Raw genomic sequence first — 20,732 nt, 5'->3', positions numbered from 1 at the left:
TCTCTCTAAATTCCTCATTGGCAACCCTGTCAGGACCCCTTCACTCCGGAGAGATCTTTCTGTATCCTTGCTTCATAAAACTCCATGGCTTTCCTCAGGCTCCCCTGTCCGAGACACTCACTCCTAGACTCCCTGAGACTAGAACCTCGCTCTCCCGCTGCAGTGAGAGCAGGGTCAGAGGCCCTGAGGCCAATGTTAAGGACACAGAGCAGGTTATCTGGAGTCCCAGGCTTACACTTGTTCCTCAGAACTTAGTGTGCTGGTCACTGAGCCTCTGAACCCTTTACCTGAATCCACCCAACCCCCCATCAAAGACAGGTTCCAGCACCGCTTCTCTCCTGAGTGTGGACGGGTCCCGGGTGTCTGGGGCTTTCAATGCCTCGCCTCTTTTGCAGCCAACTGGACATTTGAGGTTTAAAGCCTTGTAGCAATTCTGGGTAGCAATCCCGCTCTTTTGTCCCACTTCCCAGGGCTTCGAGCTGTAGTTTTCTTGACTCTGTTTCCTTACTGGCCCAGACGTGGGCAGTGAAGTTGACTTGCCCGCAGAGAAAATCGTCCCTGTGACCCGAAGAGGGTGGTCTAGCGGGACCCTTTAGGACTGTCTCTTTCCCTCTTCCCTCTGTTAAGCTCTCCGCCTCTGTGGCTTCAAGCAAACTAGGAGGCTGCACTGATTCCTGGCGAATTGCTCCAGGATTTCAACAAGGCCCTGGGGCAGAAAGAGCTCCCCTGTTTGAACTTGCTGATGTCTTTAGGGCTATTCCCAAAGTTTTGAAACCATGGTCTAAAAACTACTTTTCCCCTGTTAGGAGTGTTTCGCTGGGCGGGGTGCTCTCATTTAGCATCCTGAACAAATGGTGAGTTAGAAAAAAAAAAAAAAAAAAGCTGAAAAGGAAAACCAAGTAGGGGCTACTTGCAACATAGCCCTTAAAGAAGGGAGGGGAAATACTGTCCTCTCCTCCTGTTGGCCCAAGCAAGACAAAACAATGCAGATGTGTTTTATTTCTAATAAATGAGACGACACCACACCAAAATCTATTGTGTTCTGTGAAGTGTTCTGGCCTGCACTTCCCCAAAGTCCAAGCATGGGTTTATTTCTCTGTGTTTGCAGACTAGGTGAGAATCTTGAATAGGGTAGGTATGTTTCTTAGCACTGTTCTTCAGTATTTCCCCTAAATATGGCATCCTTCTTTGGATAGGGCCAGATTCCCTAATTCACTTGAAACTCGAATGCTTAGGCTCCGTACGTCAGCTTTATTATTGTGTTTACGATTGGGAAAGTGGGATGCAAACAGCGATGTCTTCTTATCCACCTTGGCTCCCTCAGGTCAAGCCTGTGCAGTGAGCTGGGCTGGTATTGCTGGGGGGAATGCAGCGCCCTAGGTCCTCAGGCACTTTGTCCCCGCCGTATCCTGGGGAAGCGAGCTTCCGCTGGGCTGCCACCGGCTGCTCTTCCAGCCTGTGCATATAAAGCTGGGACTCGCAGAGGCTCTGGGTGCCTGCAGCTCCGCCCAGCTTTTACCAGTCCCTGTGGCTGAGACCAAACGCAGAAATGGGTCGGTGCCTCCTGCTGCTGCTCCTGGTCCTGTCCTCGCAGGTGGACTTCCTACAGGGTGAGTACGGGGGGGGGGGGGGGCAGGGACGGAGGAGGATCTAGGCGAGTGGGGATTCCAGCTCTAGGTATGACTTCTCCCTCTGACTCTGTATCTGCCTGCTTTGTCCTGACTTCTACCCAAAGCGGAAGGTTCCTATGGGAGTTAGGACTTAACCAGAGACGTCTTATTTTTGTAGGGACACTTCAACGCCTTTCTGCTTGTAACTTGGTTTTTCATAACTTCTTTGACTTAAAGACTCTTCAGGGCCTCCCTTTGGAAGGGGGTATTAACGCTGAGCTGAGGGAAGCACGCTGAGGAGAGCAAAGCCAGGGTGGTGACAGAGTGAAGGATGTCCCTTCACCTGGGAGCCCCAGAGGTGTTACTCTCTGTGAGCCTGGGGCGGGAGCCACAGCCCTGTCTGCTGCTTGCTCTGTTCTCCCCCTCCCTCCCCCCCTAAGCAGGACCCTTAGGCTTTCAGGCTGCTGTGGGCAGAAGAGCTCATGTTCTGTAACTTCCTCCCGCTGAAGCAGGACACCAAGTTGTCCTACCCCAGGTCCCCGATGGTCTGTTGAGGATTTACTGGGAGTCCCGCAAGGCCGAGCCACTGTATCTGCAGGTGCTGGTGGACAGGAGTGCCCTTGGGTGAACAGTGTCACTTATGGGCCTGATCTGGTGGCCATGACGGAGTTTTGGCCCCAGGCGCAGACACTCTTGAAAAAAACCAGCAAAACAGGATGAAAAGAGCATGAGAAAAAGACCCCCAAGGAAGAGTCCTTTGATAGCTGACCAAAGTCCTGGGGTCCATGCGTTTGCGTCCTGAGGACCTGCTACAGCCCTGAGGAGGGACCCTGGGTCCGGCCCCCGGAGCCTGTTGCGGCTCACCTCCTAGTTCTGCCGGCCTCCCCCTCCTCGGTCTCTGCTGGCCTTTTCCTTCCTGGAACTGGTCCCACGGGTCTTCTCTCAGAATCTCTGCACTTGCCCCTGTGTCTTCCTGGAACCAGTCCCCCCACGTCCTCACGGGTGTTTAAAGAGTCACCTTTTCTTCTTCCTTTAATTTGCTCTTGTGGGCGCTTATGCGACCCTGAGAGTGCTTCTCTGACACCCTGGGTTGGGGAACAGCCCACAGGCTCCCACCCTAAGGTCCCCGTGGTCAGACCCCGCTCTTCTCTGTCCCAGGATCAGATTCTCTTCCTTGCATGTCCAGGGCCAGCCTCTGCCCCGATGAATTCGTCGCCCTAAGGAAATAAGTGACACACATGTTTCATTCCTCCCTCCTGTCTCTCTGTCCCCACCACCTGGCAGAGTGCCTTGCACACAGCAGGTGCTCAGTATTTGTGGAGTGAAGGCAGGGGCCAGCTGCTGCTGTCCTAAGGCTGGAGAAGAGGGAGGAACCGTGGCTCCAGACCAGACTTTTGCAGGGACACGGGCAGCTACGACCCCCTCCTGCCTTCTCCTTCCCTCAGTCCTCCCTGGCTGGCCTCCTTCCCTCTCTCTGATCTCCTCCTACCGTCCTCCATCCCTGGAAGTCGAGAGTCCTCCCAGCTATGAGGAAGCACCCAGAAATCCCCGTTTTCAGCCACCTCACCGGGCTTGAGATCCGGTCGCTGTCTGGGCTGTCCGTGGCCCAAAGCGTGTGCGCCCTCCTGACCTGGGGGAAGACAGAGCCAGAAGAGCCTCATGATGCCCGTTTTCACTTTCCAGCTCTTCAGTGTTTCCAGTGTCAACGAGTCAACGCCAGTGGGGTTTGCCAGACCGGGGAGAGCGTCTGCCAGGCTGAAGGCTACCAGCAGTGCTTTCTGAGGAAGGTCTACAAAGGTAGGGTCTCAGCAGTCTCCTGCGCAACCTTTGTGTGCCATTGGGTGCTGGGAGTGGGTGTTCAGGATTGGGAGTGGGACCCTGCATGGGACCCCATGGAGCCGGGTCCCAGGACAAGGCAAGGTGACTCTAGAACCAGGGAAGTGGGACCTTAGGAGCCTGGGAGTAGCACCAATATAGACAGGGGTTCATTTCCTTTTTTCAACTAAATTTATGCATTTATGTCACCTGCTTCAGATACTTGCTGCCAGGGGCGCCTGATTGGGCCGGTACCTATAAGAGAGGAAGACAGGATCTTCTGTTAGCTCCTGAGCTGACAGGAAGGGTGCTAACATCCCACTGAGTGGGACCTGAGTGTGATAGAGTTTTGGGAAACTGGGGGTAGAGGTAGGGGGAGAGCAGTGGGGAGGGTGATTAGGGCAATTTCTATTCACCCCTTCCTGCCCTCTCCTGGGTGGGGAGGGACTGAATCCCAGGACAGAGAGCCCCCAGACCTATTCTGCAAGCGACCACTAGGGGCCGCTCGATCAAATCTCTCAATCCTGGGAAGCAGATCCTCCTCCCTAGCAGGGAGCAGGAGTCCTGGATGGAAAGTGCCATTTTCTCCTGGTTCCTTGATTAATTTGTGGATGCAGTGACCCATGGATCCGTTCTGCAATGTTGACAGCACTGCATGCCAGGATACGCTGAACCCCACAGCCGTGGGTCTGCAACCCAGACTCTGGGGTCTCATTCGGCCTATTCTCTGCCTCTCTGTAGATGACAATCTTTCCTATGGGTACCAAGGCTGCAGCAGTGTGTGCTACTCTATGACCATGTTTAATAAGGATGTTGCTATGGAGGAGAAATGTTGCAATGACTCATCTTTCTGCAACAAGTTCTAAAGCTGGAGACCGCCCTGCCCTGACCCGAAGAAGCGGAATCAACACACTTTGCAACTCTCACGTTCCTCGCAACTGCTGTGCACTCACCACGGGCTGTCCGTAGGGGGAAGTCATAAACTAGCTCTGTGCCAGGCCCAGTCACCCTTTTCTTTCCCTCTTTGTGAGAGGCTCCCGGGAGAGTCTTCAAAATCCAGTTGGGGTAAAGAGGGGTGGGCATGGGCAGGGGCAAGTGTGCCTTCTTCCTCGCCAGGCCCGAGTCACGAATCATGCTTATTTTCATTTTTAAAAGCAGGGTCTGTAGGAGACTATGGGGTCTATGATTCGGGGTGATCTGGAGGAAGCCGGCTGAAGGAAGAAGGAGAGCCCTCAGAAGCTGAAAAGCGTAGGGAAAGAGTAGGCCGAAAGTGATGTATGTATTGGAAGTGTTAACCCAAATCTCTGAAATGTTGGTGTCTTAAAACAATAAAAAAAAAATGATTGCTAACCCACTTCACCGTCCATGCAGGTAATGGGGATTATTTAGAGATTCCGGTTCCTTTCAGCTTTTCCTGCTGCCATCTTTAACCTAGTGTCCAAGCTCTCTACAGAAGGGGAAGTAGCATGGAGAACCACACGGAGGCTTTTAGGGCCAGAACTTGAAATACTGTACGTAATTTCTGCCCGCATTCCACCGTTCCCTGACCCCAAACAATTGGTAAAAAATGTAATCTTGCAATCTGTCAGGCAATCTGGTGTGCCCGAGAGAAAATTCAGATGCTCTCGTGAGCACAGTGGATGGAGCCTTGTTCCTTCCATCCCCCACTTTGCCCCCCAACCGCTCAGGCTCCTCGACCTGCTCCCCATTTGACCTCCGTTACAAAGGAAAGAATGACGGCGCAAATGAGGAACACAGAGCAGCATATACTGATTAACAGGAAAACATGTACTATGGGACCAGATAGCCTACTCCCGCCCTTTCAGGCTCCCCCTCAAGGAAGCTGGAGCCCAGCTTGTCTCAGGAGCTTATCTGTGGGGTCTCTTGCTGTGGGCCACCCCCAGGAACCCCTGTATTCCTGTCGGTGGTGTCGTGTCCTTATTGTCCCCAAGCCGCCAGCCCTCAGGAGAGCATGGGTCCTCCCGACTCACGCTCCCATGCTGTCCTGAGGGCGACCAGCAGCTCAGGGAATAGTCCGCGGGCAGCTGTCTGCTCATCGCTTTGTGACAACAGCTTCTCCACTTCTGCCACCGGCCTCTTTCCTCACAGGACTCTGTAGCAAGGAGCGGCTTTGGAGCCGGGGCTTCTAGACTGGGAAAAGGCAGAGGAGAAGAGGGCGTGCAAACAGTGGGTTGACACTAGCATCACTTACACATGCACGAGGGGCTCACTAGAGATGGGTGATCAAACCAGAACTGCTACAGCCTCTTCACACAGAAGGCAAACTTGGTACAGAAGCGACAAAAGGAGAAAAAAGGGATTTCTACATTCAGGGGTGGCAAAATATGGGATGGTGATTCTATGGGAAAAGGAATGGAAAGGCTGATTGGTATAAATTATTACAGAGATGCCTGGGAACTAGGGTCTTGGGCTGCCTCCCGTCACCAAGCATCCATCCTCCCTCCCTGGTGGGGAGAGGGGGGCCAGAGAGTTTTTCTTGTAGCTGTGAAATGGAAGTGACTTTCAGCTCAAAATGATGCTGGGTCAAATGACATATTTTAAGGTGGCGGACTCGGAACTCTTTCAACTCAAACTATCCCCTAGGGCTGGACAGAGTCAGAAGTCTCACTTCTATCTCTGTGGCTTCCTTCATCATTAGGAGCCCAGCATGTCCCCCAAACCTCCTTCTCCCAGGGCTCCTCTGTGCACCTGCAAGTGAGCCATGAGTTTTGATGTGGGGGGTGGGGGGGGCGCCACTGAAGGCATTAGCTGTGCGCCCCAGTTCTGGTAGGGCTCAGCAGAGGACACCACGCACAGAGGGTGGTTCACGTACCTGAGCGTCCTTGGACTTCAGAGTCCTGCTTTCTATGTGCAGGCTGGGGAGCAGAGTGCAGTATCCCCTGTAATTTCCTGAGGACCGACATCAAGGTGTAACAGCATGATTGCGGGGATGCAGTGGTTGTCAGTCTCTGCTGTCTGCCCTCCTGTCAGCTGGACAGACTGGGAGAGTGACTTCCACCCCAACTGCTATGGAGACGGGGTCCCACTGCTTCTCCCCACCCAGGGAACAATCCAAATTTAAAACCGAAGGGCATTTTGGGGCACTGGGTGGCTTACTTGGTTAAGTATTCAGATATCAATTTCAGCTCAGGTCATTATCTCAGGGTCATGTGGTTGACCACAGGGTTGGGTCCATGCTTCAAAATCTCTCTGTCTCAGGTGTCTGGGTGGCTCAGTGGGTTAAGCCGCTGCCTTCGGCTCAGGTCATGATCTCAGGGTCCTGGGATCGAATCCCGCATCGGGCTCTCTGCTCAGCAGGGGGCCTGCTTCCCTTCCTCTCTCTCTGCCTGCCTCTCTGCCTACTTGTGATCTCTCTCTGTCAAATAAATAAATAAAATCTTTAAAAAAAAAAATCTCTCCCCCGCCTTGCCCAGCCCCCCGCTAACTGCCTGCTGTCACTGTCACAGTCCCCAGGGCAGCTTGTGATCCTGGGGGTATCTGGGAAAAGGGTCTCATGATGGAACATGTTTATGATTAGCAAATGGATGGGAAGATTTTTTTTTTTTAAGATTTTATTTTTTTGAAAGTGAGAGTGGGAAGCACAATTAGGGGGAGAGAGTGGGGGAGGGAGAAGCAGACTCCCCACTGACCAAGGAGGCCCATGTGGGGCTCAATCCCAGGACCCTGGGGTCATGACCTGAGCCCAAGGCAGATTCTCATTCCACTGAGCCACCCAGGCACCTGTGGGGAATTTCTTAAAGCAGAGGAAGCCTGGGGTGCCGGTCGTGGAAGAGTGTATGCAACCCTTGATCCCGGGGTGTGAGCTTGAGCCCCGTGTGAGGTGAAGAGACTACTGACAAAATAAACAAACAAACTATAGAATGAGAAGAGCGGCTCCATGACCTGTGTGTAGGGGTGGCAGGAAGTGAGGGGCTGAGATGGAGACAGCTGCACCAGGAAGACCCTCTCCCCAGGTTCACAGGGTTGGGGGTGACCTAGAGATGCTAAATCATGCTGGTAGACGGCAAGCGTTTCCTCCACACAGACTTCCAGAATCACCCAAAGGGCACCCGCACTGGTTCCAGAGCTCCCACCAGACGAGGGGTCTCTGCGCCACCCAGGGGCTCTGCCCAGCCCCTCTGCTCTAACCTGAAGATGGGAGACAAGCGGGGCATTTTGCCTGCGCGCTGCTGTTACTTTAGAAAACTCCCATACAACTTCAACTTTCCTTTCCTAAAACATTTACCTAAGGACACGAACCATTTTGTGGCAGGATTTCTAGCAGACCTACTCAACTCTTTTTGTCTTGCCTCTCTCCCCTACTGAACCTAGCTCCCACTTTCTTCCAGAAAGTTTCCAGTCCATTTGATGCATGCCCGCAAGGAGCATGTTTTGGCAATACAAACGGAAGTTGTTTGAGAACAGCCTCCCCCACTTGCTGGTCTATCTGGAGGCCTGAAGCCCTGGGCAGCATGACCTGGATGAGTGGGGAGGAGGGAGTGCCTTGGGCGCTGAGGGAGAATGGGATCAATCCTCTCCACCCTGATTTGGTCAGCCCCTGAAGGAGCGGGTGACCTCACAGGGACACGGTCCCCTCAGAGATGTGGCCCATCATCTGCATGGATTTCAGACTCGGCAGGAACCAGGGAGGCCCCAGGCATGAAACCGAAACAGGGACAGGAGCTCCAGCAAAGACAGATATTTCTGCTCTAAGTTCAGGCGAACACTCAACGACCTTCCTTAGACACTGCTCCCCACAGTCATGAGAGGAGGGAGAAACCCCCACAACCACAGAGATGGAATGTTTTAGCACCTGGGTAGATGGCGGGGGGGGGGGGGGGGGGGGGGGCGGGGTCAGATCATGGATGACTTCAAGAGAAGGAGCCATGAAGTATTTCTGGGACACCAGGCTGTAGTACCCACAAATCCATACCTACCCCACCTTCACTTCCTGCCCCGAGGAAGCTTCCAGAGACCCTCCCAATCATGTGTAAGCAAAGCTCCCGTCAGAGTCTGAGAAGGCACAGCATGGCTTCCCGGGCTCTGGGGGATCAGCACTCAGGAAGCCTCCTCTCCGCAGCCCTCCTTGCAGCCACATGTGGGGAGAGGCCCAGGGACAAAGAAGAGAACATGAGTCTCCCCTCCACAGAATCCACCACTGCTGTGTCAGGGCGGGGGCTGAGTAGCCTCGTGGGGAAGCCTCTGGATGTTGGCTCAGGCGGGGAGGCCCAATCCCAAGTTGACCTGAGTGATGTGACCCGGGGGGTGCTTCCAATTTCGATGTTAAATGGAAATAACACCAGCCTCAAAGTGTTTCCTCCAGGACCTGGAACCTACCCAGTCAGACCCCGTCAGGCCTGGCTGCCCTCCCAGAGGAGGCCGCTTCTTGGGGCCCCAAGGGCAGGAGGTTCCCCACACTGAGCCTCAACACTGTCAGCCCTTCTCTCCCTCACTTCCTGGAAGCATTGGGGAGTGGCCGCTCCCTCCTTCTAGAAACCCCTTCTGGAGCTTTGTAATCTCCCTCTCCCCTCTGCCTGTCTTGCCTTCCATGGCCCAGATCAGACACAGATGACACAGACAACCAGTGACTGAGGAATTCCCGAGATGTGGAAGGGGGACCCGGAGTGCGAAGCAAAGCCACAGCATGCCAGAGAAACAGTGGGAAGAATTTACCATCGAAAAGCATTTTTCCCGTTTTCCTCAGCTCAGATATATATATATCTTGAGCAGAAAGTGTCTAGCAAGTGTCAAGGAGGAAAAACAGTGAGAGCCCGCTGGACTCGTCACTGTGAGATCCCGGTACAGTGGGCAAGATGAGGAGGGTCTGAGCATTTCCTAGAGAGACGAGCCGGTGGACTGCAAGTGCGCCGGAGGGGCGGCCTTCCCGTTGGGAGCAGCGGATGCTGGAGACAAGGGGCCTCATGCCTGCACTGCCCGGGGGGCTGCCTGCTGGCCAGACGGCAGGGGAAAGAGATTCCTGCCTCACTGCGACAAACACTTAATTCTTTAACAAGATAAATAACCAGAAATGCAGAGGAGGCTTTCAAAACTCTTCATGGACTCACAAATCATCATAGAATGTTTTTATTTAATAGAAATTTGGAAGATTATGTTTTTTAAAAATCTACCAGATCCCCAAAGGAGAAAAAGAAAGAAAGAAAAGAAGAAAATAATGAAGAAAAGGAAGAAGGAAAAAGACGAAAGAAACGGAATACGGGAGGTAGGAATGTAGGCAGGCAGACCCCAGCGGCCCCCCGTCTGGTCTCCCTGCCCCCACCCCAGCCCCCTCCTCACCCTCACACTTTGTCCTGCACACCTGCACACAGAGGGCTCCCGCGACACCACGGGCAACAGGTCCCCCGTCTGCTCCACACGTTCCCCTGGCTCCCGCGTGCGCTCCCAGGAAAGCCGACATCCTTAGAGGGTGGCGAGGCCCTGCAGGGTGCGGGGTCCCCGTGGCCCTCTCCCCTCACCTGCAGTGCCCCTCGCCTCTCCACACTCTCCTGGCTCCTCAGCTGTTCAACCCCCAAGCAGAGTCCCACCTCAGGACCCTCACACCTGCTACTCCCTCTGCCTGGAAGGTCTTTCCCTGCCGAGTCTCAGGCCTCCCTCACCTGCTTCCCCAGGTCCCTGCTCACATGTCCCCTCTTTGGTGACGTCTACACCTGTGTCAGTGCAGCCAGAGAACATCAGCCTGTGCCCGCCTTGTCACCACAGCCAGAGAATCCCATGATGTCACTGTCACAGACCAGGTCTCCATTCTTTGGCAGGATGGTGGATCCTACTCCAGGCAGGGAAAATGTTCGCGAATATTCTTCATTCACAAACAGCACGTCACTCCTTCAGCAAATGTGAAGCGCTCAGGAGTTTCACACGTATCACGGCAGAACCCGGACCATCGTGATGCAGACATTCAAACACCACTAAGCGTCCCTCCTGTAGCAGCACCAAAGGCAGGTGATGCTGAGCTGGTGAACAGGGGGACCACGGCAGGATGCGCTGTGGGAGCAAGTGTCCCACAGTGACGGGTTCCTGAAGAAGTTTGTGCTGGATCCCGCAGAGGCAGGAGCAGAGTTTTTCTACTGAAGGAAAGGAAGACTAAAAGGTGTTGGCTAGAAACACTGTCATGCATCGTAACGTATTAAGGAAAACCCCAAATCTGTGCTTTCTAGAAGATTACTGAGAAAATTAAAGAAAATTCTTATACAATCTCTGATCAAGAACAGAACAATAGCTCAAGGAAACGCTATCCTTTAACCAGCAAAAAACCAATGCCGAGTTTGCACAACTTACTTCTGATGTTAAAATTCATTTACCTTCGGGGCACCTGTGTGGTGAGCTGGTTAAGCAACTGACTTGATTTTGCTCAAAACAGGAGCTCAAGGTCATGAGAGCCAGCGCTGCGGGGAGTCCCGCACCACACAGGGAATCTGCTTGTCTCTCTCTCCCTTCCCCACTACACCTCCCCCTGCTCACGCTCTCTTTCTCTAAAAATAAATAAATGCATCTTTAGGAAAAATTGAGTTGTTCTCTCGCTCTCTCGCCACTCCTCCCAGCTCTCTCAAGCACACAAATAAATCTAAAAGTCATTCAAATTAGTTAAATGCTTTCTCACTTGCCACACATTAAAATTCCTTTGCCAAGTTTCCTTTTTCATAAACCTTCTACAACTCTCTGTTACTTTCAGATTTTGTCCTGGGTTTTTTCTCTTCCCTGCTTTGACATAATCAATCTCTCTTAGGACAAAATTCCTTTCTATTCCCAAAACAAAGAATGCCTTTCCATTCTTTATACCCTCTGTTACTGAAAACAGACATCCTACTTTACTTGCATTAGGGGAGGTATCCCTTATTTCTTCTGGTTGTTTTAATTACATACATTAGAACTTTTCACCTTTAGAAACCTTCCTCTTTGGGGCGCCTGCGTGCCTCAGTGGGTTAAAGCCTCTGCCTTTGGCTCAGGTCATGGTCCCTGGGTCCTGGGATCAAGCCACGCATCCGGCTCTGTGTTCACTAGGGAACCTGCTTCCCTTCCTCTCTCTCTCTGCCTGCCTCTCTGCCTGTGATCTCTGTCTGTCAAATAAATAAATAAAATCTCTTAAAAAAAAAAAATAGAAACCTTCATTTTTTGTGAAGATAAAGGAGTCCATAAGCATGAACAGTGTTTTACACCTGCATTCTGGGGCTTGGCAAATTTATGAATATGTTTTATGATTTCTGAAGACCTACTTTCTTCCGGCAAGTTTTATTTCAGGGTTTGTAACATGTTTACTAACAGACCCAGGTCTATTAGTAGCGGCCCCTGTAGAGACAAGCCCACGTTTGGCAGCTACGGTTTCAGCCTTTCATCTCACTGGCATTGACCTAGACAGTTAATGACTATCATTTCCTTTAACTTTGGTCATCTAGACAGAAAAAATTGAAAAAGTTTACGTAAAGATGTTTATGCTATTTTTATTTTATCTATTCCGTTGCCTTGTTCTCAATGATATTCACACCCTTCACAACTTCACGAGACGCTGGGCACAGTCGCCATCATCCCAAGCTATTTTTCTCGCTGACAGACCTTGTGGGAGAGAGCATGAGCCGGTCTGAGAAGGCAGAGTGCAAGTGGGATTTCCGCACGCTACTTAACGCTGCTCCGTCTGAAGCCGGGCCTGATTTGATGAAACCAAGCTGAAAGCCGCTTTCCTTTGCCAAAGATGACCCCAGAGACTGTGAACCAGAAAAGTAGTGGTGTTGGTTCCCAGGATCGTTCTGGGGACTTCTATAAAGACTTCATTTATGTCGATGAACAGAGTTCTGAATTTTGGGCATCCCACCTGGAGGTAGAAAATAGCACCCGCCTCCCGCGCATGCGTACACACGATGCAGACGGATGCAACGGGGACTTTCCGACTCCCTGCACTTAGGATTTCCCGGGGCCCCACGTTCCAAATGTGGTTGCCACTGCTGATCCGATCACCTCCCTGAAGTCTGTCCTTTGAGACAGACATCTCAGAGCCCCAGGACACAAGGCAAGTTCAAGCCCTTGGGGGTAAACAGCAGAGGTCTGGGGTGGGGAAAAAGGACTGGGAGAAGTCAGCTGACCTCCAGAGCCGCATTCTAGCATCCCAGAGATGTGTGAGGTGGGGTCGGGACTCCCAGTTCCTCGAGGAACTAGATTGTGGCTTCAATGCTGTCCTGGGCGCACCCAGCCTCCAGCTGCTTTATCTTCCTCAGTCAATACCTTGCGGAAGGTGGAGGAGCCCTTTCTGTCCCTCTGGGGACCAAGTGCCATATCAGCTGAGGGGAGGGGAGCTTTGTTGTTGTTGTTCTGTCAGGTTCTGCAAACTGGCCAGTTTCACCCCCAGAACTAGTCTGTGGTTTCCGAGAGGGAAAACCAGCAACAGTCACCGGTCACCTTGAACATCCCGGGTCTGGACTTTCTCCCGGGTGTTCTGCAAGGAATCTCTCCGTGAAGCTAGTCTGGATTTTGAGGCCTTCTGGAAGCTTCTGTATGCCGATTCATCTAGCGTCCTGTTTGTTTGATTTTGCAACCGTTGCTTCTAAGTGCACTTCTTACCCTTCCTTACAGAAGGGAAGTTTCTCCTAAGGGCCGTTGTCGTGACCCTGAAGGCTGTCAGCGATTTGGCAGGACAGCGCTTGTCCACACACGCTGTCCCCGTCACTTCTGTCTGGTCATATCTGGACCCAAATGGGTGCCGAGCACCATATTCTGGGGCTCCCAGCCTGATGGGTACCAAAACATGCTTTCAGGACACAATAACATTTTTTCATTGGGGTCGGTATTTCTACCTCCAGGACCAGAGGTTTTAGACATAAATTAAGCAGCCGTGGCCCAAGGAGGCGCCTGTGAATCTTTACAGTAGAATTATCCCTTTAGCTAATCCTCTGGGTTCCATAGACCCGAACTCATCCGCTAAAAGGGACGTGCCCTGGGGTGACTGTGTGGTGATTCCCAGGGTCCCTCTTCACATGGAAGTCTTCTTGAGGTGGGGACAGCGGACCTAGGCCCCATCTTACTGGTTCCATGACCTGTTGCCCTGAACTCAAGCATTCTTGGGTGTGGTGGCAAGGGCCCTGACAGCTCTCAGTGCTCACTCAAGCTCACCAATTCTGGGGGGTTTTGGCCTCTAAGAGCCAGATTAGCGGGAGCCTTCATCTACACAGGAGGGGACAGACAGGTGCAGCTGGATGTATGGGCAGTAACCGAGAATGCGACTGTGTCCTGGCTGAGGGAGACCGCAGGGCACCACCCCCTGTTCCCATGGACCCTAGACCTGGGAAGGGACCAAACAGAAGGACCCCATCCCCCACAGTCTGGGAACCGCACACTGCCCCTGACTGTTCCCCGTTGGTATTGGGAGTGGATAAGGCCTGGGGTTTCCATTCAAAAACCGAGCAGTGGTGGTCAGAAAGGCTGGGACTCGTCGCTGCGCAGAGCCTTCTGCCAGCTCAGGTGGGCTCCAGGCACCACAGATGCTGAAAATGTATGTGAAAATAATGTGATCATTAGCTTCCTGTTATAAGCAATCAGGCTTGCATTCCTAGATAATCAAAGATATCAAGTTGCTGGGGTGCCTGGGGGACTCAGTCAGCGGAACGTGTCTGTATCTCGTGGTTGTGAGTTCGAGCCCCACATTGGATGGAGAGAACTCTTAAAGCTTTACCCAAAAAATCATTTCCTAAGGACCCCTCTCCCCTGGACACAATAAAATACGTTTCTTTCAGCCTTTGGAACCCTCTCCTCCTGGGCAGTTGTCCCTGCTGCTGGTCACGAAGTGCCCTGCCTGAGGTCCATGAGCCTCCAGGCCAAGCTCTGGCTTCTTCCTGCTCTGAGGGGACGGCTTCCCTGCTTGAGATTAAGCATTAAGTTCTGCAAACGACAGTTCTCATTTCTGCTCTCACCATTGTTACTTCTCTATGTTCCACTGAACTTGGCAATCAAGAGAAGCAAATGAACAATTCTCACAAAATCCCAGATCCCCCCTGTGACCAGCCTCCCATCATCAGGGCAGGGCAGCTAGTGTGTGGCGCCCCCTTGTGACGTCTGGGAACATTCCCGGGTCAGGAGAGGCTCTGAGGTCTGGCCCCTGTTGTGAGGCTGCTCAGGGAATCAGGAGTTCATGCTCAGAAGTTCAGAGGATTCCAAGCTCCAGAGAGGCACGGACGGGGCTGCCTGCATGTGAGTTCAGAGCCTGAGCGTCAGCAGCCGGCAGCCTGACAGGTTCAAGCATACTGGGGTCAGACCTGGGCCTGGGCTCGGCTTGCGGTGGGAGCAGTGGACCTGCCCACTGTACCCTGTCACCTCAGATTTGCAGAAAGCCTCTACAGAGTAGGGGTTCCAAGACTGGCTTCTGAATTCCCCAGACCAAGCTTTTTGAGGAATCCTAGGCATTGGCAGAAACATGTGCTGTAAATCATTAACTGAAAATAATCATGTAACAGAGACAAACCGAATCATCGCATACACAGACTTCGAAATGACTTGGTGTTGTCTTTAGGCTGACTGATGTGTCTGAAGCCGGGCCTGATTTGATGAAACCAAGCTGAAAGCCGCTTTCCTTTGCCAAAGATGACCCCAGAGACTGTGAACCAGAAAAGTAGTGGTGTTGGTTCCCAGGATCGTTCTGGGGACTTCTATAAAGACTTCATTTATGTCGATGAACAGAGTTCTGAATTTTGGGCATCCCACCTGGAGGTAGAAAATAGCACCCGCCTCCCGCGCATGCGTACACACGATGCAGACGGATGCAACGGGGACTTTCCGACTCCCTGCACTTAGGATTTCCCGGGGCCCCACGTTCCAAATGTGGTTGCCACTGCTGATCCGATCACCTCCCTTAAGTCTGTCCTTTGAGACGGACATCTCAGAGCCCCAGGACACAAGGCAAGTTCAAGCCCTTGGGGGTAAACAGCAGAGGTCTGGGGTGGGGAAAAAGGACTGGGAGAAGTCAGCTGACCTCCAGAGCCGCATTCTAGCATCCCAGAGATGTGTGAGGTGGGGTCGGGACTCCCAGTTCCTCGAGGAACTGGATTGTGGCTTCAATGCTGTCCTGGGCGCACCCAGCCTCCAGCTGCTTTATCTTCCTCAGTCAATACCTTGCGGAAGGTGGAGGAGCCCTTTCTGTCCCTCTGGGGACCAAGTGCCATATCAGCTGAGGGGAGGGGAGCTTTGTTGTTGTTGTTCTATCAGGTTCTGCAAACTGGCCAGTTTCACCCCCAGAACTAGTCTGTGGTTTCCGAGAGGGAAAACCAGCAACAGTCACCGGTCACCTTGAACATCCCGGGTCTGGACTTTCTCCCGGGTGTTCTGCAAGGAATCTCTCCGTGAAGCTAGTCTGGATTTTGAGGCCTTCTGGAAGCTTCTGTATGCCGATTCATCTAGCGTCCTGTTTGTTTGATTTTGCAACCGTTGCTTCTAAGTGCACTTCTTACCCTTCCTTACAGAAGGGAAGTTTCTCCTAAGGGCCGTTGTCGTGACCCTGAAGGCTGTCAGCGATTTGGCAGGACAGCGCTTGTCCACACACGCTGTCCCCGTCACTTCTGTCTGGTCATATCTGGACCCAAATGGGTGCCGAGCACCATATTCTGGGGCTCCCAGCCTGATGGGTACCAAAACATGCTTTCAGGACACAATAACATTTTTTCATTGGGGTCGGTATTTCTACCTCCAGGACCAGAGGTTTTAGACATAAATTAAGCAGCCGTGGCCCAAGGAGGTGCCTGTGAATCTTTACAGTAGAATTATCCCTTTAGCTAATCCTCTGGGTTCCATAGACCCGAACTCATCCGCTAAAAGGGATGTGCCCTGGGGTGACTGTGTGGTGATTCCCAGGGTCCCTCCTCACAAGGAAGTCTTCTTGAGGTGGGGACAGCGGACCTAGGCCCCATCTTACTGGTTCCATGACCTGTTGCCCTGAACTCAAGCATTCTTGGGTGTGGTGGCAAGGGCCCTGACAGCTCTCAGTGCTCACTCAAGCTCACCAATTCTGGGGTGTTTTGGCCTCCAAGAGCCAGATTAGCAGGAGCCTTCATCTACACAGGAGGGGACAGACAGGTGCAGCTGGATGTATGGGCAGTAACCGAGAATGCGACTGTGTCCTGGCTGAGGGAGACTGCAGGGCACCACCCCCTGTTCCCATGGACCCTAGACCTGGGAAGGGACCAAACAGAAGGACCCCATCCCCCACAGTCTGGGAACCGCACACTGCCCCTGACTGTTCCCCGTTGGTATTGGGAGTGGATAAGGCCTGGGGTTTCCATTCAAAAACCGAGCAGTGGTGGTCAGAAAGGCTGGGACTCGTCGCTGCGCAGAGCCTTCTGCCAGCTCAGGTGGGCTCCAGGCACCGCAGATGCTGAAAATGTATGTGAAAATAATGTGATCATTAGCTTCCTGTTATAAGCAATCAGGCTTGCATTCCTAGATAATCAAAGATATCAAGTTGCTGGGGTGCCTGGGGGACTCAGTCAGCGGAACGTGTCTGTATCTCGTGGTTGTGAGTTCGAGCCCCACATTGGATGGAGAGAACTCTTAAAGCTTTACCCAAAAAATCATTTCCTAAGGACCCCTCTCCCCTGGACACAATAAAATACGTTTCTTTCAGCCTTTGGAACCCTCTCCTCCTGGGCAGTTATCCCTGCCGCTGGTCACGAAGTGCCCTGCCTGAGGTCCATGAGCCTCCAGGCCAAGCTCTGGCTTCTTCCTGCTCTGAGGGGACGGCTTCCCTGCTTGAGATTAAGCATTAAGTTCTGCAAACGACAGTTCTCATTTCTGCTCTCACCATTGTTACTTCTCTATGTTCCACTGAACTTGGCAATCAAGAGAAGCAAATGAACAATTCTCACATAATCCCAGATCCCCCCTGTGACCAGCCTCCCATCATCAGGGCAGGGCAGCTAGTGTGTGGCGCCCCCTTGTGACGTCTGGGAACATTCCCGGGTCAGGAGAGGCTCTGAGCCCCACCCCACCCCCCCATTGTGAGGCTGCTCAGGGAGTCAGGACTTCATGCTCAGAAGTTCAGAGGATTCCGAGCTCCAGAGAGGCACGGACGGGGCTGCCTGCATGTGAGTTCAGAGCCTGAGCGTCATCAGCCGGCGGCCTGACAGGTTCAAGCAAACTGGGGTCAGACCTGGGCCTGGGCTCGGCTTGCGGTGGGAACAGTGGACCTGCCCACTGTACCCTGTCACCTCAGATTTGCAGAAAGCCTCTACAGAGTAGGGGTTCCAAGACTGGCTTCTGAATTCCCCAGACAAAGCTTTTTGAGGAATCCTAGGCATTGGCAGAAACATGTACTGTAAATCATTAACTGAAAATAATCATGTAACAGAGACAAACCGAATCATCGCATACACAGACTTCGAAATGACTTGGTGTTGTCTTTAGGCTGACTGATGTGTCTGCCGATGACGGAGAAGAAAAAGAATTTTCAATGCTTTCCATTTCTAAAAGCCACAGTGCTCCTGGGAACCTCCGTGGTTGAAGCCTCTGCTTTTGTCTTGGGTCTTGATCTCAGGGTCCTGATCTCACCCTGGAACCCAGTCCTGGGACAGCTTCCACCTGAGTGAGGAGTCCGCTCTCTCGCTCTCTCTCTCTCTCTCTTCCTCTGCTCCTGCTTTCTCTCTTTTCAAATAAATAAATAAAGCCTTTACAAAATAAAAGCTGAGACCTTTGCTTTTGTAGAGAGATGGCTGAACCAGTACATCTGGGAAGTAGGACCAGGGCCAAGATAGGGGTGGGGAAGAAAATTGTTCCTCCTAGGGATATGGGGAAGACTCTGACCAGGGCTGTGCTTACTTGGACTCAAGAGCAAGAGAGGGGAGGGGGCTGGGAGAGGAGTGTGGAGGCCTGTCGGGCACTGTGGTGTGTAAAACCCCTCTGAGAAGCCCTAGACTCCCCAAATCTCCATGGGCACGAATACCCTTTGTTACTTTGAAAGTAACAGGGTGAAACTCAGCAATGGGGCTACTTTCCCTGTGGGGTGGCATCAGCCCAGGCAAAGGGAAGGGCTAGAAGGTGAAAAGGGGGAAGGTCATGAGACCAGGGAGAGGCAGCCCTTGGAAGCCACAGTGACCATGAGACAGCGTCAGGGGCGTCATGACCTCACAGACATGGATGCAGAATTTCCAGATAAACTGGGGCCTTTCCTGCTTCCCAGGGACCCTGGGCTTCCACCAGGCAGCAGCTGCTGCAGGATGGTGCTCCCACCACCAGGGGTGTCCTTGGCAGGAGAGAACCAGGGGCTGAGAGGAAGATTTGAGGTGGCTGCACCTCTCTAGAGAGACTGGGCAGAACTTGGAGGGCTCTGAGGGAGAGAGGGGAAGGAGGCCGGGTGAGTCTCCCAGGCCATCTGAGTGAGCTGTGCCTCCTGGGTCATGAGCTGTCCTCTGCCCCCCAGGAAGGAGGAGGAGCCCCTGCTTCCTGATGGGGCCAGACGCCCACCCGGCGCCACCAGAGGAGGACACGGGGCCGGGCTGGACATGTGCCTCCCCTGCAGAGGCTGCACGCAGGGGCCCGCCCTGCTCATGGAAGAGGTCAGACTCCTCCAGCTGCCCCAGCTGAATCCTCCGAGTCCCTGAGTTCACGTGTGAGGTTGGACAGGGGCCAGGGAAAAGGTCTCTTGCAACCGTCAGGATGGAGCAGAATAGTGTCCCCACAGCTGAAGCCAGAGGAGCCTGGGATGCCGGCCACAGGGGATACACACATGGGCACCTCGGGACAGCTCATAAGTGAGGCCCCAGGACAGGCCTCTGGACCGGCTCTCCAGCTGTCCCAGGTGGGTGTCCATCAGCCACAACCAGGACAGGGGTGGCCACAAGGCCATTTTCTGTGTGGTCCCCACTATCTCTGTTTGGGTTGTTGTTGTTTTGTGTTGAGGAAACAGAAGTCATTTGGAAGGTTTTTCCCTCCACTGCTATTTACTTGTTTATGTGTGTGTTAGTTTGTTTAGTGTTGCTAAGCTCAAGACTTGGAATCAAGGGCTCCTTGCTTTGGTAAAGCTGTTCCCCTTACCATCATTACTTGGGAGCCTGGACTGGCACGGGTGTCCTCGAGTCCCCTGGAACCCAGGCTGTGTTGGGGACCCCATGTTGGCACCTCCAAGTATTTAGTACAAGGGATAGCTCAGCTTGTTTCCATCGTTTTGCTAAAATGAATTAATAAATAAAATGGGATCATGAGGTCATAGGTGTCTCCCTTCTTAGCCCCTGCCTCCAGAACCTTCTAAACCTGCCATCATGAGATTCCTTGCTATTTCAGTATTCTGTGAAATACCATGGTTTCATTTTCTCAGAAACTATAAAACCACAACTGCAGTAAACACGGAAGGCCACGACCTTTCTTTCACAGCAGAAATGAGGCCGGAGGGGCGCCTGGGTGGCTCAGTGGTTTAAGCCTCTGCCTTCGGCTCAGGTCATGATCCCAGGGTCCTGGGATCCAGCCCCGCATCAGGCTCTCTGCTCAGCAGGGAACCTGCTTTCTCCTCTCTCTCTGCCTGCCTCTCTGCCTACTTGTGATTTCTGTCTGTCAAATAAATAAATAAAATCTTTAAAAAAAAAAAAAAAGAAAGAAATGAGGCTGGAATCATTCATATTAAGTCTTTAGAGGAAATAAACATGTGAGAAATTAGCCCCATGCCCAGGCACTTCCTTTTACCCCTGCTGGAGGGGATGCAGTTTGAGCACAACTGTCTCTGGGGACTAGGGAGCAGAGAGACTCCATCTTGCAGGGCCCACAGGGGCCGAGGTCCCTGCAAAGGGAGAACAGATGTGGCCACGATGGTGGTGGAGGTGGGGGCCTGGATCTGAGCGGGAGCGTCTGCAACCAGTGTCCAGACAGTCACAGGGGACACGCTGGCCCTCACCTGGTGGGGGATATCCTCAAAGGCCCATCTGCTGTACAGGTTGGGGGAAGTGGTCAATGACAGCATGATTCAACCACTAGCACTTGCTGAGGCTGAGGACATGGGGGTGGATCACATTGCTTTTTGCCCAGAAGAACTCTTTAATCAACTCATGTCCTTTCTTTTTTAAAAACTGTGACCCAGGGGCACATGGGTGGCACAGTCAGTTAAACATCTGACTCCTGGTTTTCGGCTCTGGTCGTAATCTCAAGGTCGTGGGATCAAGTCCTGTGTTGGGCTCCAAGCTCAAAGCAGGGCTACTTGGGGCTGTCTCTTCCTCTCCCTCTGCCCCACCCGCACCTCAAATAAATATTTAAAAAATTTTTTTAAGGTTTTATTTATTTGTCAGAGTGAGCACAGGCAGACAGAGTGGCAGGCAGAGGCAAACAGAGAAGCAGGCTCCT

At 52.7% G+C, this 20,732-nt stretch overlaps 1 protein-coding gene and 1 long non-coding RNA gene across 2 annotated transcripts; one reads left to right on the top strand and one right to left on the bottom strand.

The window, feature by feature from the left end:
- Nucleotides 1–2,512: 2,512 nt before the first annotated feature.
- LOC116599205 (secreted seminal-vesicle Ly-6 protein 1-like) lies at nt 2,513–4,774 on the top strand. The gene is made up of 2 exons (XM_032358950.1): nt 2,513–3,407; nt 4,167–4,774. Exons 1-2 carry the CDS (start codon nt 3,137–3,139, stop codon nt 4,289–4,291), a joined length of 396 nt encoding a protein of 131 aa, XP_032214841.1. The 5' UTR covers nt 2,513–3,136; the 3' UTR covers nt 4,292–4,774.
- Nucleotides 4,775–16,553: 11,779 nt separating this feature from the next.
- LOC116600053 lies at nt 16,554–19,846 on the bottom strand. The gene is made up of 3 exons (XR_004289484.1): nt 19,440–19,846; nt 17,766–17,827; nt 16,554–16,785 (listed from the first exon to the last, which is right to left on the bottom strand). It is a non-coding gene; the product is annotated as an uncharacterized LOC116600053 (long non-coding RNA).
- Between the last annotated feature and the right edge of the window lie 886 nt (nt 19,847–20,732).

This window comes from Mustela erminea, chromosome 9 (assembly GCF_009829155.1).
Source record: "Mustela erminea isolate mMusErm1 chromosome 9, mMusErm1.Pri, whole genome shotgun sequence".
Lineage (NCBI taxonomy): Eukaryota > Metazoa > Chordata > Mammalia > Carnivora > Mustelidae > Mustela > Mustela erminea.
The sequence above is the reverse complement of the archived record's forward strand: the minus strand, read 5'-3'. Positions and strand labels throughout refer to the sequence as shown.